Source organism: Psammomys obesus, unplaced genomic scaffold (genome assembly GCF_907164565.1).
Source record: "Psammomys obesus unplaced genomic scaffold, mPsaObe1.curated_primary_1811, whole genome shotgun sequence".
Taxonomy (NCBI): Eukaryota; Metazoa; Chordata; class Mammalia; order Rodentia; family Muridae; genus Psammomys; species Psammomys obesus.
This window is the reverse complement of record NW_026596466.1, coordinates 1,977,310-2,000,648: the sequence shown is the minus strand read 5'-3', so window position 1 is coordinate 2,000,648 and position 23,339 is coordinate 1,977,310. Positions and strand designations below refer to the sequence as shown.

The 23,339-nt window shown below is 56.2% G+C and overlaps 1 protein-coding gene across 2 annotated transcripts in view; it reads right to left on the bottom strand.

Moving 5' to 3' along the window:
- Positions 1-2,049: 2,049 nt before the first annotated feature.
- Positions 2,050-23,339, bottom strand: part of Fbxl18 (F-box and leucine rich repeat protein 18) — a 22,744-nt gene continuing 1,454 nt past the window's right edge. Inside the window, exons 2-5 of one of the 2 annotated variants that reach the window (XM_055598608.1) lie at positions 18,154-18,369; positions 16,203-17,746; positions 9,040-9,258; positions 2,050-2,771 (exon numbers count right to left, since the gene is read on the bottom strand). In XM_055598608.1, coding sequence (XP_055454583.1) covers positions 2,615-2,771; positions 9,040-9,258; positions 16,203-17,746; positions 18,154-18,369 — 2,136 coding nt within the window. In that variant the 3' untranslated portion in view covers positions 2,050-2,614. Of the gene's footprint in view, positions 2,772-9,039; positions 9,259-16,202; positions 17,747-18,153; positions 18,419-23,339 lie in introns of both variants that reach the window. The other variant, XM_055598609.1, reaches the window with a different exon arrangement.

The window sequence follows — 23,339 nt, the reverse complement described above, 5'->3', positions numbered from 1 at the left end:
GGGAGGCAGAGGCAGGCGGGTCTCTGTGGGTTCGAGGCCAGCCTGGTCTACAGAGTGAGTCCAGGACAGCCAAGGGAGAAACCCTGTCTTGAAAAAAAAAAAAACAAACTAATCCCCCCGCCCCCGAGCCCCACAAGTGTGAAGGAGGTGGAGACAGAGCCGGCAGGGCTGGGAGGCCAGGAGATTTCTGCTTACACAGGATGAATCCACCCCCCTTTCTCCTCTCTACCTTCTCTAACCCAGGCTCGCAGGCATGCGCACAGGCACATACAGGTATCCGTCTACGCACGGGCAGGTGCAAGCACACACAGACACACACTCCCCACGTGCCGGCACGAGCGCTCACACCAGCGCTTGCCATGCTCACGGCAGGCAGCATATGGCCCGCCACTTAACAGCCGAGTCCCGCCCATCTGGGACCATTAGGGTGGGTTCTTTTCCCGGCGTCGAATGCTGCAGGCTATAAATTTCGATTAACACCGGGGCCAAAATAGCACTTAGCGAAAATAAGCGCGCTATGGACATCTGGAGGACGCCGTCCCCGGTGGCGGGGGAGAAAAATTCTCATTTCAGGTCAAAGCACCGGCGCAGGAGACGCTAAGAATACTAGTTGGGGCGCTTCCTTGGGAGGTCTGTATCCCCCCCCCCCCGCTCCTGTGTTCAGACCCTCCTCCCCCTGCCCAGTTTCTGGACGTAAATGCCTCCCGAGGGCTGGGATTCCAGCCTGTCACCACCCTCAGCCGAGGCGACTGCCCTTGACGAAGGCTGTCACAGGGACCTGACACCTCCAAGCAGCCTGCTTCCATCAGAGCTGGGACGTGCAGCAGTTGGCGCTGGAGAGCCCATGGTGGCCATCGGGGTGTGGAGTTTAGTGCTCTGAAGGAGGGGGTTCCGCCACCTCTGGCTTCCTTGCCTACAGGGGTTGGCCCTCGGCAGCCGACCCCATGACCTACAATGCCAGGAAGGACCGAAGGTCTGTGAGGGCGAGGGCGAGGGCTCCGGGGTCGGGTGGGCGGCCCTGGGGCTCAGCCTCCGGGCAGAGCGATCCCTCTAGCTAGGAGTCAAGGTCACTCAGCTACAAGGGCAGGGAGAGGCACCTGGGGCTCTGGAGGATTCCCTCTGGCAAGAGACTGGCTAAAGGGCTGGCTCTGTGGTTGAGAGCACTGGCTTCTCTTCCAGAGGACCCAGGTTCAATTCCCAGCACCCACATGGCAGCTCCTGTTTGCACCTCCTGTTCCGGGGGATCTGACACCCCCACACAGAGATATGTACAATCGGAACACCAATGGACATAAAATACGAAGAAACAAATGTTTAAGAAAGAGAGACTGGCCGAGGAGGGAGGACACGGCAGCGCAGGCCCTGGAAAGGCAAGGGGCCAGGCAGAGGCACGTTTCTTGGGGCCTGGGCCTGAGGGCTGTTTCCCTAACACTGTCCCCAGAGCCGGGTCGGAAGCCCCAGGTCTCCCAGGCTCCAGCTGCCAGGCGCAACCCCAAAGGCCAGCTCACCAAAGGGTCCTCACCAGCAAGCGATGTCTAGACTGGAAGCTGTCTGGACCAGTGTCCACAGTGGACTGAAACCCTCTCACAAGTCCCCTCTAGGGACTCAAGACTCGATACTGTGAGGGGCAGAGTGAGCTCACAGACACTGGGTCCTCTAGCTACTTTTCTCTTGCCTGGTCCAGGTTAGCCTCTACCTCACTTATGTGGCAGAGGATAACCCAAGCTCGTGCCTTGACCTCCTAAGTGCTGGGATTGCAGCTGTGAGCCACCTCGCAGGGTGTGCCGTTACTGGGGATGGAACTGGGGGCTCAGGGCCGCACTGCTCACTCAGCAGCACCCTAACTCTCCAGCCCCCTCTGCCTGCGACCGTTTTCAACTATCCCAACAACGCCAGCGGCTGGGAGCTCCCAGGAAGCGTTCAGACCGCCACCGCACCTGGACCAGCTCCTCAGGCTCAGCTTGGGGATGATGAAGCAACCCTACAGTCCCCGCCCCAGGGGACCCTCTGCCGCAGGCATCCTTGGGCTGAAAACATCCCAGAGACACATTGGGTTAAAACATTTTCTTTTTCTTTGCGGTGGGGATGGAATCCAGGCCTCACACACGCACACTGGGTGAGCGCTGTGCCATTGGACCACACCTGAAATCCGTCTCAATAGGAGCAGGAGACATAGGCTCACAGGACCATTTGGGTATTTCACAGTGAGAACCCCGCCCGCCCTGACCCCGTGTGGGTACAGTCACATTACTGAGCTCAACTGCAGATGACCACGGACGAAGGGGCAGAGGGACAGTCCCCGGGCTGAGGCAAGCTGGTGGATGGGGGCCTACAGCCCACAGAGCCCCAGGGAGCATGGCCAGGCCCTGAAGACCAGACTGGCCCATCCACTCCGTCACATCCATGGCCCTCCTGACACCTGACCACTTCTTGTCACTGAGCCCGGGTACTCAGAAGAGTGAGTGAGAGACGAGGGGGCTGGAGTGAATGTCTCAGGACAACTGGAATCTCTTCCTGTCACACAACAAGGCCCCACTGTCTGCTGGCTCCCGGACCCTTGTGGAGGCTCTGCCGAGTGGCTGACAGGGCAGGTGGGCGGGGCGGGGCGGCCCTCTCACCACCACAGGTTCGGTGGTTCCTCGGCCACTCTGCTTTTAAATAAGGTGATCTCGTCCAGGTGCACCATGGGGACATCTCGGATGACATCTGTCAGGCCCTCGTGGAGCAGGGGAAAGATGATGACATTCAACGCGGGCCTCTCAGCCTGGAAACTGAACCAGAGATCAGCCGTTAACAGGGAAGGCGGGGGCTGAGGACACACCTCAGCTCAGAAGAGAGTCGCAGCAGATCCCTAGAGCCAGAAAGCAGGCTGGTGGGCACCGGGGGCGGGGCTGGACAGTGTTTAACGCCTTCGGAACATCTGTGTGGAACATGGAGAGTTGAGGAACACAGTACTGATGAGTATAATACGGAAGCACAGGCCAGGCAGTGATGGCGCACGTCTTTAATCCCGGCGCGCTGGAGGCAGAGGCAGGATCTCTGAGTTCAAGGCCAGCCTGCTCTCCTGAGTTCCAGGACAGCCAGGGCTACACAGAGAAACCTGTCTCAAAAATAAACAAAAACCCAGCAACAGGGGCTGGACAGATGTCTCCGAAGTCAAGAGCACTGGCTGCCCTTAAAGAGGACCTGGCTTCGGTCCTTACACGGTCCTTACACGGTCCTTACACGGTGGCTCACGGCTGCCCTGGCCCAGGACATCCAACACCCTCTTCTGACTTCTGCAGGCACCAGGTACACACACGATGCACACATAGATGAAGGCAAAACACTCATGTACACAAAACAAATAAAGAAATCTATAGAAAAAAGAAGGCAGTTGCTGCCAGGCTGGCCATGCTCCTAGGCGGGGGGGGGGGGGGGGCGGCCTCGCATCCTTGGAACCCTGGGTTCGGTCGCCAGCACTTTATCAACCAGGTGTATTTCTGTAGTCCCAGCAGGCAGGGGATGGAGCTGGGAGTCAGAGGTTCAGGTCAGCCTCAGCTACATACTAGGTTTGATGCTTACTTGGGCTACACAAAAACTCTGTCTTAAAATGTAAAACAAGCTGGTCGTGGTGATGCACACCTTTAATCTCAGCATTCAGGAGACAGAGGCAGGAGGATCTCTGTGAGTTCAGGACCAGCCTGGTCTACACAGTGAGCTCTAGGACAGCCAGGCCTACATAGAGAGACCCTGTCTTGAACAAAACAAACAAGAACAGGAGCAGAACCTACTTGTAGTGAGATGAGGGGTAGGGAGAGAAGGCAAAATGCTCTGGTAGGCTTGATGTTCAAGCTAGCTCCTCTCTGCCTGAGGAGCTCCTGTTAGCAGCCTCAGGAGCCCAAAGCAGGAAACACCTTGCCCCACTTTTCTTAAACATTGCCTCACACTGCTCCCATACAAGATTCAGAAGAAAAGACAGATTCAGACGAGAGCTGAGGTACAGGGTCGGCACCAGACAGAGACACGCCCCATGCCCTTCTTCACTGGGCTGCTGCAGGCAGTGGCTGCTGCCACACAATCTGGCACAACCTTGCTACCCTCAGACCAGCACTGACTGACCCGAGCAGCAATGTGACCCGACTCTGTGCTCGTCTGGAAAACTGGAGGCTCTGGGGGTACTGAACTATGGCTCAGTGGTTAAGCACACTGGCTGTTCCTGCATAGGACCTGAGTCGGATTCCCAGCCCCCACATGGTGATTCACAGCCATCTGTAACTCCAGTTCTACGGGGAGTCAGCACCCCCTACTGGCCTCTGCAGGTACTGGACCCAAATGGACATACACAGACACACAAGCACATAAAAATGAAAACAAAACAACTGGAGGCTCTGCATTTTTTGGTTGCTTGGTTTGGGTTTTGTTGAGGTTTTGTTTCTGGGTTCTTTCTTTTGTTGTTGTTGTTTTTGAAATCAGGGTTTCTGTGTAGATTTGGCTGCCCTGGAACTCACAGAGATCCTCCTGCCTCTGCCTCTTCAGTGCTGAAATTAGAGGAGCGTGCCACCACTGCCACCTGGCTAACGGGAGATTCTGGGACAAGGACAGAATTTCCAGGTCCCAGCAACTTTGGCTCCACGTCCAGATGGACAGATCTACCACATGAAACACCTGACAACTTTCTTCCCTCTGAAACGGCCTGTGGTCCCTCCATGTCCCTCACTGACCCCTACATGCTGCCAACACCACGGTAGGGCCCAGGTGCACTGGCCATCTTATCCTGGCTTCTGGCTGTGCTCTCCGGGTCTGGAACTCAGCAGCCACCTAGCTCAGCACCCAGGCCACACTTCTCCCAGTGGAGGCAAACCCACATGGCAGGCGCCAGTCGTCCACACCCTAGCAGCCTACTCCAGAGCTTCCATGAGCAGCACTGAGCCATGGCTTCCCAGATACCAATCATCTACAGGAGCTGTGCAGGCTACAGAGCAGAGCAAAGCCTGCCCTTTTGCTTGTTTGTTGTTTGTTAAGTTTTTGAGACAGGCTTCACATTTCGCGTTTCCAAGGTTGGCCTCAAACTTGCCATGTAGCCAAGGATAGCCTTGAACTTTGGATCCTCCTTCTCCCAGATGTGGGACTGTAAACCTGCACCGCCAAGCCCAGTTTGTGCCATGCTGGGGACGGAGCCTCGGGCCCTGTGCATGCCAGACCATCACTCTACCAACTGCGCCTCACCCCGGCCTGGTTCCGTGCTTGGAGATGTTCGGGCTCGCGCCACTGCCCTGAGCGCTCCCTGCTCCATCTGAGCTCACTGGTCTGCAGACCAACGCAGACTGAGCCTTCTCCTGGCATGGGGAACCACGTGGCATGGGGAACCACGTGTGCGCACTCAGCCGGGAGCCGGGCCCCCGGGGCTGTCTCGGGCCAGGGCTTGCCAGAGCGCAGCAGCAGAGGGAGGGCTGCTAAGTGCGGTTCTGGCAAGCTGGAAGCACACGGAAAGAATGCTCCCTGTCTACACGGAACACAACAGGGGCTGCGGCAGCCAGCTGGCCTCCCAGGGCCATATGCCACAAACACGCTTTAAGATCCCACGTGGGAAGGCAGTGCCAACTGGTCCTCAAGAGAGTGCTGCAGCCACCACAGTGGAGGACAGCGCCTTGCACTGGGGTCTGGGACTCCTGAGTCCTCAGGGCAGAGGCTGCCGACACTCACACGGGCCTCTGGCTCACAGATGTGGGGTCGGGAGCTGCTCCGGGAAAGCAGCAGCCATGCCCTCCCTACCCTGGCCTTGCTACTGGCTGGGGTTGTGCCAGGGGCTATCACGCATGCTCCTGGGCTCAGGCCATGCTGCACGGAAGAAACAGGACCTGGAAAATCCTACACGGGACTTAGGCTGGCATGCCTGGGTGATGCTAAAGCAGCTCAAACAGAGGCTAAAGCAAGCAGAACAGGAGGAGGAAATCCAGGAAGCCAATCTCAACCCCCCAGGAAGATGGTACGAGGTGGGATGGTTGGCACAGTACCCGCGTCACACCTGCCCAGGCTGGGCAAGGAACTGGCTGGTCTGTCACCAAAAGGTTTCAGTTGTGCCTGAGAGATGTGACTGCTCCCCAGAGACGAAGCTGGGAGGAGACTTAGGGTCTCAGGCTAGTGAGACATGGCGCAGGCTAGACCTCCACAGTGCCACTGTGCCCAGCTCTCACTGGAAATCATGAGACCAGATGACACAGGGGCCCCCATCTCCAGGGCCTACAAGGCCTGGTAAGAAACAGGGCCAAGTGGGAGAGCCCAAGGAAGCAGGCGACTTAAGAGGACTCCTTGCCTGCCGGGTCCGAGAGGAGAGAAAGAGAGGTCCAGAGTCAGCTCAGCCACATGCCAGGGCCCAGACCCTGATGCCACGGTATCGCAGGCAGACACCGTCAGGGAGGGTGGCCGTGTAGGAGACTGGCTGGTACCAGTTTCCAGGAAAGGTGAGACCATGGAAAGAGGCAGGGGCAGTGGGCGTGTGCGCTGAGCTCAGGAGTGACGTGGAAGGTTAGGACTCGGATAGATGGACAGACACACTTCTTTCTGCTCATCACCCTGGGAGGCCACAAACCCCCAGGGACCACCAGGAATCTCTGTCACCAAGTCTGGTCCCTGGATGCTGAATTCAGACCTTGTATGGAACAAAGTGGCCCAAATAGGGGAGGGGCATGAAGGGCATGCAATCCAGCTCCCAGTGGGCTACACGGTGCAGAAGTGAGGAGAGGAGCAGGGCCACGGGCCCAGCCTTGTTGGCCAGACCTCCACACTCCCGGTGAGGGGCCGGGGACCCCAGTGCTTCCCCGAGCTCTCCATGCAAGAAGAGCAGAGCACTGGGGGCTGCTCTGTGTGGCTGAGACAGGAGGATTGCCACAAATTTAAGGCTGGCTTGGGCTACCCCAAGAGCGGTGTCACACTCCTGTAATCCCAGCACTCAGGAGGTGGAGGCAGGGGAATGAGGAGTTGAAAGTCATCCTTGGCTACACAGTGGGTCAAGACTGGCCTGATATACAAAGACCCTGTCAAAAAAAAAAAAAAAAAAAAAAAGCTTTTAAACCAACCACCCCAAAAAAAAAACTTCAGGAAAGTGGACAGGTGCTCCTGTTTCTTTTCACGCGGTAGCTGGCTGCTGAGAGCACTACTGCCACCTGCTGGAGCCCTGCGGGAGAGCACCCACAGAGCAGGCTCCTAAAGGGCCCTGCCGTGACTGTGAGACGGAAGACCAGCCAACCACCGGAAAAGGCAGCTGTCATGCTGGGGCTGTCATGCTGTCATGGCAGCAGAGGCCTCCACAGAACAGCCAGGACTGCCCAGCAACATGGGAGAGGAAGGCTTTGTGCTGACCCGGGTCAGGACTCAGCACTTACCCTGAAGGGCTCCTCACACAGCTCCCTCGCTCCTGATTGACATTTTCTTAAGGCAGGGGCTCATGGAGCCCAGGCTAGCCTCAAACTCACTGGGTAGCGGAGAAGGACCTTGAATCCTGCCTCCATCACCCAAGTGCTGGGAGTACAGGTCGCTACAGCAGGGGCACCGCAGAGACTGACTGACGCATTCAGGTCCGTTCGTGTACGTGTGCCCACATGAGCTTCCGTGCTCCACACCTACAGCGGTGCCTAAAGTGGCCGGGAGAGGTCACGAGATATCCTGAACTGCGTCACAGGCAACTGTGAGCCACCTGGTCCCCTGCGGGAGCCATAAGCCCTCGTTTGTTTTTCTGGGACAGGGTCTGTGTAGCCCTGGCTGTCTTGGAAGTCTCTCCGGAACAAGGCTGGCCTGGAACTCGGAGCTCCGCCTGCCTCTGCCTGGGACCTCAGGGCTGCTCTGAGCACTCTTAACCGACTCGAGTACATCACTGCGTGCTGCGAGAGCTGAACCGGGGCTTGGTGCCCGCTGGGCAAGCGCCCTACCAGCTAAGCTAGACTCCCAGGCCCTTACTTGTTTTTTTTTTTGAAAAAAAACAAGTAAGGTATACAACCTATATACCTATATAGGTATATAGGTATATATACAACAAGGGCTTGTATAGGTCAAGCTGGCCTTGAACTCTCTACGTAGCCCAGGCTGACCCAAACTCCCATTTCTGCCTCAGCCTCCTGAATTGCTGGATCCCGGGCCTGTAGCACCAAACCTAGCCTCTGTCTCCCTTCTAATGTGCAGTTCCGTCCTGCATGCTGCTAACTGGCCCTAGTGCGCCCTGCCTCGGTCACCTCATCTGTGAGTGTGGCTGACACACTCACCTCTCAGGGTTCCTGCGGTAGGAGAACTAACCCAACAGCCGTCCTCTGACCTCTACATAGCTGCTGCCTGAGCCACAAACACACACACACACACACAGTAAATACATGTACAAATGTGACACAAAACATAAATACTGGAAGTCTATTCTGATACGTGAAGAGGTGATCAAAAACACGGACAAACCACGGCTGCCAGGAGCAAGCGAGAACAAAGTGGACACGGGAGACGGAAGACCATCAGGCACAGCACAGCAGCCATGAGGGATGGCATGCTTGTACCCAAGGTCCTGGAAACCCTAAAAATCGCCGAAACCTAACTCCTGACGTGCCAATAGCAAAAGGGGCGCTCTGGGCACAGTGGCTCAGAGGTGGGAGGAGCCTTGAGTTCCAGCAACTTGGTCTACACAGTGAGACCCAGGCTAGCCTGGGACACAGAGAGACCCTGTCTCAACAACCAAAGGTGGAGCCTTCCCAGTGATGAGGACAGGCCATGAAGTCCCTCCCAGGCCCTCATCAGACACAGTGAATGAGCTTTGGCTCCCAGAATCCAGGATAAACTGTAGCCGAGGCTAGCCCTAAACTCCCGGGATCCTTCTGCCTCAGCCTTCTATGTGGCTGAGAGCAGAGACCACCTGTGGGAACAGGTCCCCTGTAGGAGGCCAAGCCCTGGGGTCACACTGCTGGGGTCTGAGGTCCCATCTCCCCAGAGCTGCAGCTGGGCCGAGGACACTGGGTCCTGGGGACACTGGTTCTGTCCGAGACCTCCCAGCCACCCACGACTGTGCGGGGCCATGCTACTCACCTCCGGAGGAGCGACTGCTGCAGGCTCTTGCAGGTGGTGAGGGACTCTCCCGTGAACATATGACACACGACAACCTGCAGGCAGCGGGCCATGAAGGCCAGCACGGCGTCCGGCTGCAGCGTGCCGCTGCGGGACACCAGGCACAGGCGCTGCAGAGACGAGCACTGGCCCAGCGCCTGGAAGAACTGTGCATTGGCGCTGAAGTAGGGCTGCTCCAGCCTGCGGAGAGAGGGGCGTGGGTGCTGGGGCTCGGCCCCCGAGCCCTGGACTCCGGGTGAGGCGCGCTGGCCGCTGTCCACAGACCCTGCCATCATGCACTGAAGGCTGTCCGCCTCCCTCCCTCGGTCTGCCACCTGGCCCTGTACTGTCACACCCGCCTGCCTTGTGAGGGTTTGCACGTGATGCTGGGGAGCCGGTCTGATGGCGGAGCTGGATCAGCCAACCCAGGCAGAAGAAGGTGGGGGTCCAGCGGGCCGGAGTGGCTGGGAAAGGGGCAGGAAGGGAAAGAAGCGGCTCGGGCTTTGAGGCCAGCGCCTTGTCATCGGCCCGGAGTACAAGCCCCACCACACAGGCTCCAGGTAAGGGAGGCTGCCATTCCTAGACACAGAGCAGGCCAGAGGCCCCAGGGCGGCTGCTTCTTCACCAAGGGTCCCAGTCACCTCTGTCACCCAAGGAGACCCCAGCGACATTGACATTTCAATTTTGTTTTGGTTTTTGAGACAGGGTTTCTCTGTGTAACAGAGCCCTGCTGTGCTGGACTCGCTCTGTGGACCAGGCTGGCCTCCAACTCAGAGACCCACCTGTCTCTGCCACCTGAGTGCTGGGATTAAAGGTGTGCACCACCCTGGTGGCCACGTTGGAGTTTTGTTCTGTTTTCCACATTGGAATTTGTAACTGATTCTTCCCTTATTATATTTCTAAAAATTATTGATATTTAATACAAGTATGTGTGAGTTCCTGCATGCATGTGTGCCACATGTGTGGCTTGTACCCAAAGATGGTAGAAGAGGCCATCAGATCCCCTTGAACTGAATCCCAGGTCCTCTGGTATATGCTCTTAACGACTGAGCCACCTCTCCATGGGCCCAGGCTGTGTGTGTGTGTGTGTGTGTGTGTGTGTGTGTGTGTGTGTGTGTGTGTCCCCACCATCCCCAATGCTCCCCACAGCAGGGGATGGACCAGGCAGCAGCTGCCAGCTCCACCACTAGGTGGCAGTATGGACTTGCACTAAGACCCAGCGTCCCCAGGCCAACTGAGTTATGCAATATGTCCTGCGCATACTTTTAAACCTTTTCCCAACTAGATAGCCCCTTACATAACCTTGCCCTGAAAGATGTCATCTGTCACAGAGTTCAACCTGGTGTGAGTAATGAGCACTGGCGGGGTGACTGGGTCACAGTACCCAGCACGGCTGAGGTACTGACCTAATGTGGGTGCGTGCCATCTAAGGCACCTGACGGCAGGCAGGGAACAAGGAGATGGAATCTACCCAGACTGGACTTCATTCCAACTTGACCCCTTCCCAGATGGCTCAAACTCCCAGCCATCTGGGAATCAGACCTCCCACCCCCACGCTGCTCTCTGGGGTGACTGCCCCGTCCCCTCTGATGCTACACTCTGAGCCATGCAGGATAAGGCAGAAGCACAGCTCAAAGGTATTCCTGAGACCGTGCCAGACCTGGCTCAAGCAGCTCTCCTGCTTCCGCCCAGGCTGCGAAGGGTGACTCAGGGTAATACCCCGCCTCCAGCCGTGGGAAAAGTGGCACTCTGTTCTGCCTGACACGTGAGCCGCTCACAGCAGGGGCACGCCCCAAACCCACAGCCAGAACAACCTGTCCCGGTGGCACCTCCACCCCACAGGGAGCCTGGCTGAGACAAGCTCAGGTTTGAGGCAGGCTGGGATGGAGGCGGCAGCAGGTGAGCCTGGGATTCCCAGGGCTGCCATCGGAACACTCCCCCGAAAAATGCAAGCGCCCTGCAGCCCCCGTAGCCTCAGGAAGCAGCTCTAGAGCGAGCAGAGCCTCCTGAGCCTTCAGCTGGCGCCTGCCACCTGCTGCAGCACCCCTGGGCTCGCCTGCCTCAGGAGGCAGCAGTCCAGGGGAACAGGGCCATTTGGCTGTGTTCTGGAAGCCTGCGCCTGTTCAGAACAGGCAGTACCTTACACAGCAGATGGTTCTGCGGCTGTGGGCGCAGGCTGGGGCCTGGGCAGAGACATGCTATCAACTGTCATCAAGCTGTCAGGGAGACCTACAGGACGAATTTATCCAGGGCCTGCAGGCCTATGACGATGCACACACAGTCCTGCTTCTGGGGAGAATGCAGGTCCCAGGGACAAACCAATAGATAGCCCAGGCTGGCCTGGAACTCACCATCCTCCCAACTCAGCCTCCCAAGAGCTGGGATTATAGGTGTGCACCACCACACCTCCTGCAAAAACACAAGCCTGATGGACCGGTGGAAAACAAACACTGGCAGCAAGACAGCAAGGTCCAGAAAGATCTTGGCTCTGAAAGAGTCAAAGGTTCACTGGGCTCCTTGATTTTATGAAATGATCCTAATCATAGAAGTAGGCAACAGTGAGGGCCCAGCAAAGGAGACAGCCACCAAAGATGTTCTCGGATCCTTCCTTCCTTCCTTCCTTCCTTCCTTCCTTCCTTCCTTCCTTCCTTCCTTCCTTCCTTCCTTCTTTCCTCTCTCTATCTCTTTTTTTTCTGAAACAGACTCATACAGCCCAGGCTGGCCAAAACATGTACCTAAGGAGAGATAACCTTGACTTTCTATTCCTCTTCCTTCTGCCCACCTTCCAATGCTGGTTTCACAGGTGTGTGTCACCACACCCAGTTCATGTGGTACCGAGGATGGAACCTAAGACCTCATGTGCCAGGCAAGCCCTGTACTGACCGAGCTGCGCACCCAGCCCAGGTCTGTGTCTGTGATACAGCTGCAATTCTGGCAAACAATGGCCATGCATGCACTAACTGGCTTCAGGAAAGGCCAGAGGTGTGACAGGAAAGGCACAGGAAGACACAAGTGTTGAGAGACACCACAAAGGAAGCGGTAAGGAAACAGAGGCCCGGTGGCCACAGGGAGAGAGACGCAGCCAAGGAGAAGAGCATCCGTCTGTACGCCTAGGAAATGCAAAAAGGCAGATGTGAGGATGGAGGAGGGACGGCTGCTGTGCCGGCTGCAGCTACAGCTTTCATTAATGCAGAGGGGAGCCAAGGCTTTCAGTAACTTTGTCCTATTTTTGTTGCTGCTAAGACAGGGTCTATGTAGCCCAGACTGGCTGCAAAGTCACTATGGGGCCAAGGATGACCCTGACCCTGAACGCCTGCCCCCAGAATGCCAGGATATAAGGCAGGCGTGCAGTCACTACATGTGGCTGACTTTTTCTTTTTCTTTTTTTTTTTTTTTTTTTGGGGGGGGGGCTGCTTTTGAAGACAGAGTTTCAGCCCAGGCTGACTTTGAACTCAGGCCTTAGCCTCCTGAGTTGGGGGACTTCAGGCACATGGCACCGCAATTAACTGATGAGGAGCTCCACATTGGGGGAGGAAGAAAGCCCACAAGCAGATTGCTAGCACAAGTATCAAGGGGAGGGAAGGCACAGGATCCCCCCACAGACACCAGGCAAGGTTGTCCACTCCTGTCCACAGAGGCCACCTGGGCTATGGGTCTGCTCGGCTGAGCACGGAGCTGGAGCAGCAGGGCAGGTGACCAGATGGGGCAGAAAACACAGAGAACCTCAGAATGGCTGTGCTCCAAGGAGGACAGAAAAGAGCTCACAGCCTCGCCAAGCAGCTATGGAAGTGAGCAGCACAGGATGGGCTACTTTCTGTCACACTGAAGCTGGAGGGTGGGGGCGGGAACAAAAGCAAAGGACATGGCCTGTCTTCCCCCTGTCCTCCCTTGTGGGTCCTGAAGCCAAAGCAAAGGTCTGGCCTGGAGTGACAGGGGAGAGGATTCCCGCTCCAGCTTCCACAGCGGCAGCCATGGATGTCGTGGGGGAAAGGTCATCTTTGTGCCTAGACCTTGGCACAGCCACTGCATTGGCTAGTTTTATGTCAGCTTGACACAAGCTAGGGTCATCTTGGGGAAGGAGACCTCAATTGAGAAAATGCCTCCAGCTGCAAGCAGATGAATCTGTAGGGCTTTTTTTTTTTTTTTTTTTTCCAGATTAGTGATTGCTGTGGGCGGGCCCAGCCCATCATGGGTGGTCCCACTCCTAGCACAGCAGTCCTTTCTACAAGAAAGCAGGCTGAGCAGGCCAGTGAGAAGCAGCCCTCTATGGCATCTGCATCAGCTCCTGCCCTCCAGGTTCCCGCCCTGACTGCCTTCTGTCCTGTCTGTCTTCGGTGAGGAACAGGGAGATAGAGGCATAAGCCAAAAAAGCCCTCTTTCCTCTTCCAGTTGCCTTTGGCCATGGCTCTTCATCACAGCCACAGTAACCTAGACAGGCACCAAAGAGGCAGTAGCTGTACTGGGGAGAGGAGCAGCCACATCGAGCCCCTTTAGGCTGAGACATGACTTGTGGCCCCTCTGTAGCCTCCACCCCGAAACAGCTATGGACTGGCAGGGTCCCTAAGCCCCACCCCCTCTTGCCTGCCCAGAACCTGGGGCTTCACCACATGGTATGTCCCGCACAGCCCTAGAACAGAGAAGCACACCGTAGTCCCAGCACTTGAGAGGCAGAGGCGGGACAATCAGAGTCTGGTTCCCCTCAGCTACACAGAAAGGGTGAGGCCAGCCTAGGATGCGTGAGACCTTGTCCCAGAAGGGAAAAAAAAAAAAAAAAAAAAAGCTTACAATCTTACAATCAAGGCCTGATGGGACACACCTGTGATCCCAAATGCTCTGGGGGCTGAGGTAGGAGGATCAGGAGTCCAAGGCCTTCCTGGATGAGGGTGAGTTCAAGACAAGCCTGAGCAAGTTGCTTAAAGTAAAAAGAGCTAGAGAGAGAGCTCAATGGTAGAGTGCTTCCCTAGAATATGCAAGGCCCTCACTGTTTGTGGGGTGCATTCCTGGAATTACAGATGAGGTAAAAAGACCATCAGTTAGAGACCATCTTGGGCTAGACAGAACCTATCTCAAAAAAATCCAAGGACTAGGTGTGGCTCAGAGGTAGAGCACCTGCCTAGAAGCCCCCAGTGAGGGGCTGGGGTGTGGCTCAGAGGTAGAGGAACAAGACCTGTGTGTGTTCCATGTTCGGTTCATAGCACCACAAAATAATCTGCCCCCCCCCCCTTTTAGGCTTTTGACACAGGGTCTTATTATGTAGCCCTGGTTGGCTTAGAACTCACTGTATAACTCAGACTGGCTTCAAACACACTGAGATCCACCTGTGTCTGCTTCCCAAGTCATGCTGGGACACACAGAATTCTTATCCATTAAATGTTGGGTGGTAACAAAGGGCATATTTCACAGTGTGTTCAGGGTGAAGCTACTCCATGCTTGCTCTGGAAACACCAGGAAATTTATATCAGGAGTTAAACCCAGGGTCTTGAGCCAAGTAAGCACTCTCCCACTGAGCAACAAGCCTTTCATAAAGCTTTTATTTCAAGACAGGGTCTTGCTGAGTTGCCCAGGCAGGTCTTGAACCTTCGATGCTCCTCAAGAACAGTGCCCACGGCAGGGTCCTCTGAGGCTTGTGTGCTCTATTTCCTCCCTGTTTCCAGGAAGGGTCCTGCCACCGTCCTCAAGGTCACCACTCCTGGACGTCGGAGTTCCTCCCTGAGATGATGCTTCCCCATCCTGCCTGCTCTTGTCCCCCACAGGCCACCGGCAGCAGCTCCCTGCTGAGGCCTTCAGCACCCCTTGGCCTGCACCTCTTGCCCCCCCCCCCCCCCCCCCCCGCCTGCGACACCCTGCTGCTTTGAATCAAGGAGGTCAAAGCGGACTGTCATGCTCTGTGCTTCTGGCTTTGTTGAGGAAGAGGATCTTGCTGCTACAACCCAAGCTGCCTTGGAACTCAAGTCACATGCTGGCATACGTCCTGAAGCCCCTAGCCAACTGCCTCACACCCTCCAAGAATCACTGAGCGGCCTTGGGAAAGGCTGGGTGGGTAAGAACGCTTGCTAGCAAAGATTAGAAACTGAGTTCAAATCCCCAGCGAGCGACCTTGTAAAGCCCAGGCAGGCCACACTTGTCTCTAACCCCTGGGATCTCACTGGCCAGCCAAATGATCAGTCCTAGTGAGACGCCTTGTCTGAGGAAATAAGGTGTGGAAAAGGGAGATGGCTCAAGGGGTTAAGGCACATGATGGGGAAATCTACAGGCTTCCACTCAACCCTCAGGACCATATGAAGGTGGGAGGACAGAACTCCGAAAACTTTTCTTCTAGCCTCCAGATATGCTCTATGTACACACACACACACACAATAATAACAAAATTTGAGGGTGGGGATAGTGGAGAACACCTTTAATCCCAGCACTCAGGAGGCAGAAACAGGGGTAAATCCGTGAATTCAAGTCTGTTATATACGGTAAATTCCAGCCCAGCCAGGAGACATAGTGCGACCTTGTCTCAAAAGAAGCTGCGGGAAATGGGGCACAGCCCTGCAGAGATGGCTCAACGATTAGGGGCAATGGCTGCAGCTCCAGAGGACCCAGGTTTGGCTCTCAGCACCCACATGGTGGCTCACAACAACATGTGGTGCCACAGATGTGCATATAGGCGAAACACACACTTACATGGAAATAAATCTAAAAAAATGTTTTTAAGACCATAGGTTGTACATGAAGTAGCATTTTGTGGAATAAACGAAGCTGGGGGTCACGTAAGTGTGAGGAGATGAGATGCTGAACTCCAGAGCCCTGCCTCTGTGCCATGACCCCAGCCTCCAGAGGCCATCCCTGCAGACACTAAGGCCCCTCTTGCCTCTGATCTCCAGGGCAGGCCCGTGTTGGCTCTAAGCTCCACCTTACTTGCACCTTGATTGCATCTGCAAACCTTAGAAGCCCTAGAGAAAACTGAGGTCTTCCGCTCTTCGCACCTCAGGTCCCCACCTCGGGCCCTTGGCCCCTCACCTCAGGTCCTCTGCCCTTTAACTTCAACCCCTCAAACCTCAGCCCCTCAGCTCAGGTCCTCTAACCTTTACTTCAGCCCCTCAGCCCCTTCAGCTCAGCCCCTCAGCTCAGGTCCTCTAACCTTTACCTCAGCTCCTCACCTCAGGTCCTTCAGCCGCTTGCAGTGCTTCAGCATGTCGGCAAGAGCGGGCATGTACACCACCTTCCCCATCATGCCCAGGTTGGCCAGCGACAGGGACTGCAGCTGCTGGCACTGCAGGCCGATGCTCACTAGTCCGGAGCCTGTCAGCACGCCTGGCAGCTGGGCTAGCGTCAGATGCCGCAGGAAGGCCAGCTGGCCGATGGCGGCCACCTCCGAGTCCCCGACGTTCTGCGCCCGGCTGCAGGGCGGGAGGGAGTTGCGGATGGCGGGCTCATTGCGGGGCATGGCTGAGGAGAAGTTGGAGCCGATCAGTTCCAGGTGCTCCAGAAACGGGAGCGTCTTCAGCAGGGCCCAGAACACCGAGGCGGGCTGCGGGGCCGACTGGCCGGCGAAGGGGTTGGGGCACGTCTGCACCCCGACGCGCACCTTCTTGCCGAAGCCCCGGGGCACGGCGTGCATGGCCGGCGGGGCGGGGGCCCGATCGGGCCGGGGTGCCGAATCAGCCACGGAGCACACGGGCAGGGACAGGGAGCGCAGGTGGCGGAGGCGGGCCAGGAGCTGGCAGAGGTGGCGGCCCGGGCCGTTGGGGCTGTGGTGGTGGGCGGCGGAGAGGTTGAGGTGGTGCAGGTTGCAGCAGGACTCCACCAGCGTCTCCAGGATGCCGCTGTCGATGTCGTCCTCCGCCTTCCGCAGCGCCGAGTCGGCCGACAGGCAGTGCACGCAGCCGCTGAGGTTGAGGCTGGCCAGGCTGCGCAGGTCCTTGCCCCCGTTGATGACGCGCTGGATGAGGTGGCCGCCCGACAGCGTGCAGCGGCTGAAGCTGAAGTAGAAGGGGTTGTTGAACTTCATATGCTGGAGGAGGGCGGAGCCGTTGAGCCAGGACTTGGGCAGCTGCAGGGCGTCCAGGGCCACGTTGCGGGCCATGGAGTCCAGCAGGTTCTTGGTGGCGCCGCTCTCGGCGAAGCTGCCGGGGACGGAGATGAGGAAGGCGTGCAGGTTCTCGGGCGTGCGGTCGCTGAGCACCGCCAGGTAGAGCCGCACCACCTCCTGGTTGATGTAGCCCGGCGCCAGGCGCGCGTAGAAGACGCGCAGGTTCTGGTAGTGCGGCACGTTGCTCTGGCCCACCATGAGCTGGCCCGACAGGACGGCGCCCTCGCGCGTGCGGTCCAGGATCTCGAAGTAGAGCAGCAGCTTCTGCAGGCTGGCGCAGCAGGGCACCACGCCGTACGACGGCGTGAAGAGCGTCTGCTTGAGCTCGCGCACGCGGCTCAGCGTGGCCTTGCACTCGCTGCTCAGCTGGCTGGCATCGAAGCCAGGGCTCACGTCGATGGCCAGCGAGCGCAGGTGCTGCAGGGCCGAGAGCACCTTGGACAGCCGCAGGGAGGTGAGGTGGCACCCGGACAGGTTCACCTTTACCAGGCTGTGGCAGCGGGCCACGTGCTCGATGGTGGAGCCCGACAGCCAATAGCAGCCCGCCATGTTCAGCTGCTGGATCTCGCGGCCAATCTCCTTCACCAGCTGCTTCACCTTGTCCTCGCTGGCCTGCAGAAGGGGACGGGCGGGAGACAGGTGTCCTGGCTATTCCCGGCTCCTGCCCAGAGGGACGCGGCCTGGCCTTGCTCTCCCACACACCTATCACCGCCAGCAGTCAAGGGAGCCCCGCTCCCAACAACAAAAAGTGAAAGATGTTTGCTAGCAGGGCCGGGGGGCACACGCCTGTCGTCCCAAGACCCGGGAGGCTGAGGCAGGAGCATTCCAAGTTTAAAACCTGTACCTGCACTACGACCTGGTGCCGAGAGGCACACCCCCTACCTACCCTGCTCCTCCCTGGCTCTGTCACTCAGCGTGTCCCGATGCCCATTCCCGGCCACGCGGCCTTCTGTGCGGCCAGCAGGGCCTGTCCCCGCACCCATAGGCTGGCCCTGCTCCCGCCTGCCCGCCCGCCGCACCTGGTAGTCCTTCTGCAGCAACACGGTGTGCACCAGGCTCTTATCCAGGCACAGGGCCGCGAGCTTCCGGCACGTGCGCCGCACATTGAGAACCAGGTCTGTGCTGGGGACGTGGCTCAGGATGTGCAGCAGGATTTCATCCGAGAAGCCCAGCAGATGGGTGTCACCTGCCGCCTCTGCCGCTGTGGGGGCAGCATCGTCATCGTTGGACATGTCCTGGAAGGGAGGGGCAGCGGAGGAGGGCGGGCCTGTCTTGAGATGCTGGCTGGACAAGCGAAAGGACCTGAGTTTGGATCCCCAGCACCCACAAAAAACGCTGTGTCAGGTGGACAGCATGCGCCTGGCAGCCCAGCGCCGGGGATGCACGCACAGGGGGCCCTGCCCCCACAGCTGAGAAGTTTTACCAACTTCACTGCACGGCAGAGAACAGTTTCCCAGAATCCCCTCTCAGAACTGCAAACCAGCAGACAAGGTGAGGAAGAACAATGATGGCCTCCTTCAGCCAAGGACCAAGCGTTCTGGCTCTTCCTGGGTTTAGACAGCACCTGCTGTGTAGCCCAGGCTGCCCCTGAACTTTCTATGTAGCCCAGCCTGAGCGTGGACATGGTGCCGGGACAAATGCCACCATGCCTGGCTCTCCACAATGACTTCTACTCCCTTTTCCGTCCTTCCTTTTTAACCGTGTCTCATGTAGCCCAGACTGACCACAGACTAGCCGAGGGTGACCCTGGCCTCACGATCCTCCTGTCTCCACCTCCCAAGGGCTGGGATCACAGGAACGCACCACCAGGCCCAATTTTCCCCGTGCTGGGAATGGAACCCAGGGCTTCACGCGTGTTGGGCGAACTGAGCCACCACAGCCTTTCCCAGTGACAGCACTCACCGCACACAGGGCGCAGACCCTGCCGCCCTGCTGCCACTCTGCTTCCCACACACACTGACCCGGGCAGCAGCGCTCATCTGCGCAAGACACTGAGCAAGCTCTGCAAGTACAGGCCATGCTGAATTTTATTTCTGGTTTTGTACACCTGTATATGTGTGTGTGTATGTGAGAGAGAGAGAGAGAGAGACAGAGACAGAGACAGAGACAGAGACAGAGACAGTGCACACGAGCCTGGAGTCGGGGAAGTCAGAGGACAACCTGTGAGGTTATGGAAATTGGTTCCCCTAGCCACTATGTAGGCCTTGGGGATAGAACTAAGTTGTCACAGCTGGGAGATGGCTCCCAGGGTACAGTGCGAGTTGCTCTTGCCACAAACCAGAGGTCAGTTCCCAGCACCCATCCTGGGTGGCTCCTGACCGCCTGCAACTTCAGTTCCAAGAAATCTGACGGTCTCTTCTGGTTTCTGTGGGCAACTACAATCATATACATATACCCCAGAACAGACACACACATACACACACACAAATTAGCCAGCCTTGGTGGCACATACCTTTAATCCCAGCACTCAGAAAGGCAGAGGCAGGCAGACTACTGTGAGTTCAAGGACAAGAAACCCTGTCTCGAAAAGACAAAAAAAAAAAAAAGAAAGAAAGAAAGAAAGAAAGAAAGAAAGAAAGAAAGAAAGAAAGAAAAAGAAAGAAAGAATTAAAAATTGTCAGCTGGTGGTTATGCACACCTTTAATCCCAGCATGTGGGAGGCAGAAGCAGGCAGATCTCTGTGAGTTTGAGGCCAGCCTGGTCTACAGAGCGATTTCCAGGACAGCCAGAGCTACACAGTAAAATCGTGTCTTAAAAAAAGAAAAAGCATTCAGCTTTCAGGCTTGGTATCTTAGCGACTGTACCATCCCCCTGCCCTGTTTGTTGGCTTGTCTGTGTTTTCTTTGATTGACAGAGTCTCAGGTAGGTAGGCACTGATGAGCTCAATGACTGATGCTCCTGCCTCCCTTCCCGAGGGTTGGTTGTTTCTGTATCTGTAGTACTGGGAGTAGAAGAGGGACCTCCCGGATTGTAGGCAAGGGCTCTAACCTGCAGCTACATCCCAGCCCCTTAAAAAAAAAAAAAACATGAACTGCAAGAACCGAGCTCACTCCTCCACTCAGTTTAGCATGTCCTCAGATCACCCTTCCTGCATGCTGTATGTCAAGACACCAGCCATCCTGGTCTACATGCTGAGTGCCAGGCTAGCCAAAGCTAAGCAACAGGACCTTGTCTCAGACAGCAGGAATGAGAGAGAGAGAGCGTGCCAGCTAGGATTATGGGTGTGCACTATTACTTCTATCTTGCAGACAGCTTTCCTTGTTTGCACCTCTGTGTGTGTGTATTGTATAAGGGTGTGGGTAACATGAAAGCCAAAGTGGACAGGGACAGGGGGTGTCTTCTCACATCTCCATCCTGATTTTCTGGAGCTCATCTGACCCAAGACCCACCCGGCTCTGCCCCACTGGCGTGGGATCAGACACAGACATGCCCCACTGCTCTGTATGGGCTGCTGGAAATGCAGACTTGGCTCACGGCTGCACAGTAAACACTAGACTGACTGAGCCATCTCCGCAGATCAAGGATTTGTTTTCTCTACTGCCTAAGAAAAAAAGCACAGCACCAGGCCAGCTCTCCTCCGAATCACAGCCACTCTGGGCCATACCCATCCTCCCTGCTGACAGCAGGCTCCTGCCGGGGTTCACTTGTGGCAGCTTGAATGGACCGTGATCGGCTTAGAACTATGACATTCCAAAGCTGGCTAGAGACTTTGAGAAGCCAGGCATGGTTCTGCACCCATAACCACAGGCCTATGCACACACGCATACAAACACAGACAGACAGAGACAAAGAAGGAAGGAAGGAGGGAAGGAGGGAGGAAAGAACGGAAGAAAGAAGGAAGGAAGAAAAACTGGAAAAAACTAAAAAGAGCCTGAATGACAATAAGGGCCTCACGGTTCACCACAGTGACAAAGGCACTGCCCCGGGACACACTCATTCTACTCTTCCAAGTGACTCGGCTCCCTCAGAGCTCAAAGCTCAGCTTTCATCTCCAACCCCACAGAAACTCCCTTCTCCAGAGCCCCTGTTGTCCCAGAGCAAAAAAACAAGACCATAAATTGAGAACTACCCCATGTACCTGTGTGTGGCACACGTCTGCCATCCTAGCACCTAGGAGGATGAGGCAGGATTTCAAAGCAAAGGGCAGCTCAGCTCGGGCTACACCCATCCCAACAAAAGCCAACAAGGAGCCTGGCGCACGCTAATAATCCCTGCACTTGGGCACAGAGGCAAGCGGATCTCTATGAGGCCAGCATGGTCTACAAAGTGAGTCCAGGACATCCAAGGGTACACAGAGAAACCCTGTCTTGGAAAACAACAACAACTACCTTTAAGGTTTACCAACAACTTCCTGTCTCCTGAGTCTTCCTTCCAACTGCCAGGCAGTTCTCAGCCTGGATTTCGGTGCCAGGTTTGCCAGCATGACCTTGGCAGTCTCTCTTGTTCTCTGGGGAGATGGCTGACTAGTGAGGAGCTTGCCATGCAAGCAGGAGCCCCTGAGCTTGGACCCCCAGCGGCCTCGTTAAAAGCCCAGAGTGGCAGCCTGCAGCTGCAATCCCGGCAGAAGGGTCCCTGATGGTGCATGCACAGCCAGCCTAACAGGCTCAGGGAGGTTCAGCGAGGTGGAGGGGCTGGAGGGATGATGGCTCAGCTGTTAGGGACACTGGCTGCTCTGACGGGACCCAGCACACACACACACACTCTCAGCACACACACGATGGCTCACTCCAAGGGAGCCAACCCTCCTGACCTCTGTGGGCACTGCGCACACACGGTACACATACATCCACGCAAGCAACACATAAAACAAATTCTTAAAAAACAAAAAAGACGTTGAGTGTGGTGGACACACCTTTAATCCCAAGCACTCAGGAGGCAGAGGCAGGAGGAGCTCTGTGAGTTAAAGGCCATAGGTTTACATAATGAGATCCTGTCTCAAAAACCATTAGTTGGGGCTGGAGAGATGGCTCAAAGGTTGAGAGTACTCCTGCTGGCTGCTCTTCCAGAGATCCTGGAAGTTCTATTCCCAGCACCCCACGGTTATGAGGTGGCTCATAACCGTCTATAATGAGATCTGGTGTCCTCCTCCAGCATGCAGCTATATGCGCAGACAGAACACTGTATATGTGACAAAGAAATAAACCTTTTAAAAAATTAATGAAATCTTTTCCCCTAAGGTAGAGAGTGCTTGTGGATGACACACAACATTGATTTAGGGCCTCCACACGCACCCCCACACTCGCAAACAAGCACATATACACACAAATCAGTCAGGCACGGCAGTGTGGGCCTACGCTACCTGCTACTTAGCAGGCTGAACAGGAAAACAGCTTGAACCTGTAAATTTGACAATAGCCTAGGCAGCACAGCAAGATCTAATCTCGAAGGCTCCAGTCTTATTGGCTGGCTATGCTGGTTCTGTAGGACCACATGAGCACACATCCTAATCCCTAGCACACCCACACAACTCACTGAGGGCTGCTAATGCAGCAAGGCTACCCTGGAACTCTTCTTTTAGCACCTCGCTCCTCTCAGCAGACTACAGCCAGACCACACACTCTTCCCCATCAGTCAATGAGACACTTCTGAGCCCAGCTTCCTCCAAATGAGGAACAGCTTCCGGCAGAGCCCTGCCATGGTCCTCATGCCCATGTCCCATCTACTCCACAAAACACTTCAAAGTCTCACTGGATAAATGCAAGAAACTCCTATGACTTCAAAGTGTGCCCGGAGGCCAGAAAGATGGCGAAGTGAGCAAAGGAGATTGCCACACAAACCTGATGACCCAAGTTCAAACCCTGGTGCCCACAGAAAACACTGGGTGCAGGGGCCCACATCTGCTACATCAAGACGGGAGGAGGAGACAGGAGCACCAGCCAGAAGCTCTCAAGCCAGCTGCTCTGCAGCACGCGCCCCCGTGAAACAAGAGAGATCATGCTCAGCAGGGGGAAAGGCACTTGCTGGCTTAGTGTTAACGGTTAAAAGTTAACTCTTGGGGCTGGAGAGATGGCTCAGAGGTTGAGAGCCCTGGCTGCTCTTCCAGAGGTCCTGAGTGCAGTTCCCAGCAACCACAAGGTGGCTCACAACCATCTGTAATGAGATCTGGCACCCTCTTCTGGCCTGCAGGCACATGCTGGCAGAACACTGTATACATGATAGATAGATAGATAGATAGATAGATAGATAGATAGATAGATAGATAGAT